Genomic DNA, 6,000 nt, shown 5'->3' with positions numbered 1-6,000 from the left:
GGCTCATTTTTTAACAATGACATACTGTGACGCGCTCCCTATATAGTTTACCGCTACTCTAAATATTCAGCCTGATCGCACGAGAAAACATAAGTATTTTAGGTTTTGCCAGTTTAGTGGCTAATTCATACAAATTCGTACGAGTTCAGTCGTACAAAATTGTACAATTTTAAAAAGGAGGCGTGGCACCTAACCCCACCCCTAAACCCAACCTTCATAGGGGGATGAGCAAATCGTACTATACGAAATCATCCGAATTAGCCACTGAATCAAAAAGTTACGAATTGCTGTGAGATTGTTTTGGAATATTCACTCTAAAATAGCATGCCAGTATGGCTTAGCATACAGTAGTCACTAGGCAGTAAGGATACAGTAGTCGCTTTAGGACAGTGTGTGAGAATGAGTGAGACTGATGACAAGTTTTGCTAACTACATACCTGAAAACGCACTAGATATCATACAGTTTTCCATTAAGAATTGTAGTATAAAGTGCTATAATTTAGTACTTTTAGTTCTTTAGTACTGCCGAATGACATGATCTAGTAGGTCTCTGTCATCTTTAAGATGCACATTCAGTGTATAAGGAGGCGCAGCTTTGAACAACAGGAAAGGGATTGTATTTGAAAGATATTAAGGTAACCGGTTATCATTTAGGCAGATCACTATGCACCTTTATGTTTCTGAATTTGATTGAAACGCAATAAAATGCACCTTTTGTAAAGTTTTTTTTTTTTTTTTTGGAAAAAGAGATAGGTAAAATAAAATCATACTTTATAAGTAAAAAGCTAAAGGGGATCTATCATACCACTTTTTACAAGTGATAAAATGTGCCTCTGATGTCCTTTAAGTCAAAATACCACACAGAACATTATTTAAAACTGCCTATCATAGGCTTTGAACAACATTGTGCTACCAGGCAGAGGGTATAGCTTTCCCCTCTTTTCTGCATATGATGTAAATGTATGGCATGTTCAAAGATGATGCTTCCAAAACTACACAAAGAGAACAGGCCAGTACATACACCTGTTAATGTATATTAGCATCTACTTAAATTGGGTGCAAAAAAAAAAAAAGTGAATAATTTAGACTTCACCATTATTACATGGATTAAATTGTTATATAAATATACTATAATATTACTATAATTAAATATTTTTTTTCGAAAAATAAGAGAAAGAAGTGATGCAGAAGCCAGAAACACATTTTAGTTTAAATACTAAAATTTGTGTTAATTTAACAATGACGAGTGACATGGAATTGAAATATATATATATATATATATATATATATATATATATATATATATATATATATATATATATATATATATATAAGACTTTTAAAACACTTTTTTATGTGTATATTTGAATAAAAATCAAATAATCAAATATTAATAGAACATTTGTAAACGAATAATTCATATATGTTTTCTTCGGATTCAGTAATGCGCATTCTGCCAATAAACCAACCAGATATAAAACTGATAAAAATAAGATTTTATAGTAAATTTTGTTTGGTGAAAGTTATACAAGCTGAAATGTAACATTATCATCAAATATTATCAATAGTTGTTGCACATTAAGCACACATTTGTGTCCATTTGCCATATTTAATATGCATAGGATGATAAATAATTTATGACCATGTCCATGGACAACAAGACCTATTATGCGTCTTCAATATATATTTTTGCATAGATTTCATCACATAGTTGGATAAATAAGCTCTGTTGAAGCATAGTTTGTTATAATATGATATTTGGCTGAATATTTGCGACAATTTATATGGGTAAATTTAAACAAACAAATTACATTTAGTAATGTTCAACTTAACTTGTTTGTTTAAATTCAGCCCGAATAAATAGTTTACAAGCACTTCCCTTAACTAATTAGTAACTCCAAGGAATCATCTTTGAATAATGTTTTTTTTTTTTTTTCAGTGAATCTGAGGGTTCAAAAGAATCTAAAAATTGAGTTGTCAAAATTAAGCTCTTAGCAAGGCATATTAATGTATATAGATTTATAGTATCAAATTTATCAAAATGTTTTAATGGAACATCATCTTCACTCAATTAAATAATTTTAACCAATGCCATGTATTCTTTTTTTTTTTTTTTTTGGCTAATTGGCTATTGCCAAAATATATTCATGATGTAAGACATATTAAATATAAACAAGCACATTTAAGAGTAAATTAAATTAAGAGTAAATTAAATTGTATGAAGTGAAAAGGATTATTTTTACAGAAACATGCTTAATATAAGCTTACAGCTCTAGTGAAAAGTGTTAAGGAACAGCGAGTCTTTATTAAATGGTGAGCTGCTTTTTCATGCAGCATATAATTAACACTATAGGCTACTTTAAATATTTTATCACCAATTAGTTTGTTTTTTTTTTCTCGCAAATTTTTCACACAGAACTTTGAGTGAGTAAGCCTTGTTATTTGCTTTAGAAAAATTACATAATTTATATTTTCCCTGAAGCACTGCCCTTCTCTGAACACGTCAAAGACTTGCATCCCACACCACAACACACAATCGAAGGTCTTTTGCATTTTTGTAAAAAATAAACAGTATAAAATTATTCAGTGTACAAAAACAAACATTTTGTACCTGCAACCTAAATTTGGCATAGTTGGCCTGTTAATTCTCTCTTATGCAAACCTGACCTTTGGATGAAAAAAACAACAACAAATGCAACAATGTTTTGAACAATTTTATTCAAAGCATGCTGCACTAATTCAAGTTTGCAAGTCAAGATTTTACGAAATACTCCATGCAGCAATTGAGGTTGTAGAAAGTGCCTGACACACAGAGCATTGCGCATGCAGAGGGAGAGACGTCCGTCATTCACTGTGATCAGGGTGAAAAGAATCCATTGAAAACGTGCAAGTTTCCCCAGACGAACATCTCATTATCTCGTGATCTCAGCCACAAGGTAAACTCCAAGAACAATACAGTATAACATCTTCAAAATCAAAACAACTGTGAATTAAGGCGCAATAGTCACAAAATAGCATGCTTTTGGAAGTGATTGTCTTGTACAAACCAGGGTTGCTGCTTTAGGGAAGTCTGAATAAGTTCAATCGTAAAATCTAAAAGAAGTCAAAACAATAAAAAAAAGATGATCTTCATAATTAAATGCAACATTTCCTATAAGTAAACAGGTTTTAGTAAGATTTTCAGTGATGCTTAAAGTTGATGCTACTTATTTTAACCTGTTGCTAAATTGTGATCACAAAACTTATAGTACTGTCTTAAAGGGATAGTTCACTCAAAAATGAATATCTGTCATCCTTGTTCCAAACCTGTTTAAAGTTTTTTTCGTCTGTTGAACACAAAGGAAGAAATACTGAAGAATGCTGGAAAGCAGCAGTCATTGACTCTCATTGTTTTCAAATGGCTGCTTGTTTCCAAAAGTCTTCATAACATTATTTAAAAAATTAACAAAAGTTTAAAACCATGTGATTGTAAATTAGGAAATTTTAGTTTATCAATGAATCCAGGAAGAAGTCATGTAACCCTGTCCACAGAATCTTTTATTTTATTGTAGTTTTTTTTTTTTTAATTAACAATCATTAGAAGAAAAAAAAAAGTGTTTTTAAAATAATTTTTCATCTTTTCATTGTCATTTTAGTATAGCATCACTGTGAAAACCTCTTTGGTTCAACTTTGTTTTTAAGAGTGTATCGATGATACACTTTGGGCTTTCTACGGTGATGAATGTTGCACCTATAAAGCATATAAACTGAGAAAATGATTTGCGTTTTGATTAAAAAAATTTAGAGCCAGAAATTAGCTCGCTAACACCAAATTGCTCATGCGCTTTCCATTATATATGACATTATGATTGTGCAGGAGAGTCGATAAAACTTAGGTGAACAAATACATTTTTTAAAATGTGGTTAAAACTTTTTGATAAATCTAAAATTGTTTCGCCAAACTAGCTACAAGTCGCGAGACAAAAATCCTGAATCTGAGTCATGATTTGCACTTTTTTTTTTTTTTACAAACAAAATACAATAAATACATACTTTGCGTTTTTATCAGGTAAAAGGTAAAAACGTGTAAACACTGCACTGTAAAAAAGCACAAGAAAAAACTACCTCAAATACAAAAAGCTACGTAAACATGGACGAATACATTCTCGTTTCGTAAACGTGCAACTTTTTCCTCTGTCTTATTTACTTTAGGAACCTCTCGTCCACATCGGATTTGTCTTCCCAGAACAGAAGGGGAGTGAAAGTGTAAGTTGCATATTTTCCTGCATCCCAGCCTGTGGAAAAACAGGTGCCACTCGCGCCTTATTCCGCCCGGTTATTAACAGGTGTGACCCGCGGCTAACTCAGTCCTATCATCACCGCCTCGACGTCTTTGGATGATCTCCGGTCCTTAACCAGGAAGTTAATCATACTTTCGGACTTGATCATGAGGTTGCAGCCGAGAAAGAAGATCCCGAACATCACCGTGAGCGAAAGCACGCAGAGCACCGCGATCTGCACCACGCGCGTAACGAACAGTTTGCGCTCGTCTTGGGCGAGAACCAAAGAGCCTCCGCCATCGTTTGCGGTCACCTCGCTCCCGTTCCCTGTGCAGCAGTCGACCAGCGTCCCCGCGAGCTCCTGACTGCGATTCAGCAGAACGCCTTGCGTAAAAACCGTGTGGTTAAAAAACGTTCCGTTCATCCTGAGCAGAGACGTAGCTGAACGCAGTAGATTTTAATGGCACCAGCTCACTTTCTGCAACTGCCTGTTGAGTCGAGCAACTTTCATGAAGAGAAAAAGTAATTAAAGTATCTATTAAAATCATCTGTGACGGTTCACACCACAGGTTCACTTGATAAGTTGATAAAACTGTCCCGTTTAGTTGCCCTCTTTCACACTTGGCTCTCAGTGAAAGTCTTTTTGAAGTGCGATCAGCGCTCGAGGCACTTGCGGAGCCAGTGGAGCTGAGCGGAGAGATGCGCGCGGGTGTCATGTGTGCGCGCGCATGGATGGATGGAGGGAGGGAGAGGGAGAGAGAGAGAGAGAGAGAGAGAAAGAGAGAGAGAGAGAGAGAGAGAAAGAGAGAGAAAGAAAAGCTTTTTCCACATTAATTCTAGAATTGATGACATTATCTCATCAATTCATTCATTCATTCATTTTCTTGTCGACCTAGTCCCTTTATTAATCCAGGGTCGCCACAGCGGAATGAACCGTCAATTTATCCAGCATATATTTTATGCAGCGGATGCCCTTCCACCCGCAACCCATCTCTGGCAAATATCTCATCAATACTTATGGAATTAAAAAGAGAAAATTTAACTGCATCAATGGCACATAAAAACTCAGGGGTATTGCTGAGCTGAGCGGAGTATATATATATATATATATATATATATATATATATATATATATATATATATATATATATATATATATATATATATATATATATATATATATTGTTACAGCCTTATTCCAAAATGGATTAAATAAATTTATTTCCTCAAAATTCTACACACAAAGCCCCATAATGACAGCGTTAAAAAAAGATTTTTGAAATTGTTGCAAAGTTATATATATAAAAATAAATAAATAAATAAATAAAATAAAATAAAACTGTATAATCACATGCATTTACCTTTGCTCAATGCTTTGTTGATGCACCTTTGGTTGCAATTACAGCATCAAGTCATTTTAAATATGATGCCACAAGCTTGACACACCTGTCTTTGGGATTTTTTGCCCATTCCTCTTTGCAGTACCTGTCAAGCTCTATCAGATTAGATGGAAATCGACGGCATTTTCAGATCTATTCAGAGATGTTCAAAAGGATTTGGTCCGGCTTCTGGCTAGGCCACTTAAGGAGATTCACTGAGTTGTTGTGAAGCCACTCCATTGATATTTTGGTGGTGTGCTTTGGGTCATTGTTCTGCTGGAAGATGAACCGTTGCTTCAGTCTGAGGTCAAGAGCACTCTAAAGCAGGTTTTCATTCAGGATGTCTCTGTACTTTACTGCAT

General features: G+C 34.2%; 1 protein-coding gene across 1 annotated transcript; it reads right to left on the bottom strand.

Annotated features, from left to right (window-relative positions):
• Positions 1-3,551: 3,551 nt before the first annotated feature.
• Positions 3,552-4,904, bottom strand: rprml (reprimo-like). Its single transcript, NM_001098771.1, is given in 1 exon segment — positions 3,552-4,904. A coding segment is annotated over 1 exon segment (345 nt). The 5' UTR covers positions 4,684-4,904; the 3' UTR covers positions 3,552-4,338.
• Between the last annotated feature and the right edge of the window lie 1,096 nt (positions 4,905-6,000).

The sequence above is a fragment of the Danio rerio genome, chromosome 3 (genome assembly GCF_049306965.1).
Source record: "Danio rerio strain Tuebingen ecotype United States chromosome 3, GRCz12tu, whole genome shotgun sequence".
Taxonomy (NCBI): Eukaryota; Metazoa; Chordata; class Actinopteri; order Cypriniformes; family Danionidae; genus Danio; species Danio rerio.
The sequence above is the reverse complement of the archived record's forward strand: the minus strand, read 5'-3'. Positions and strand labels throughout refer to the sequence as shown.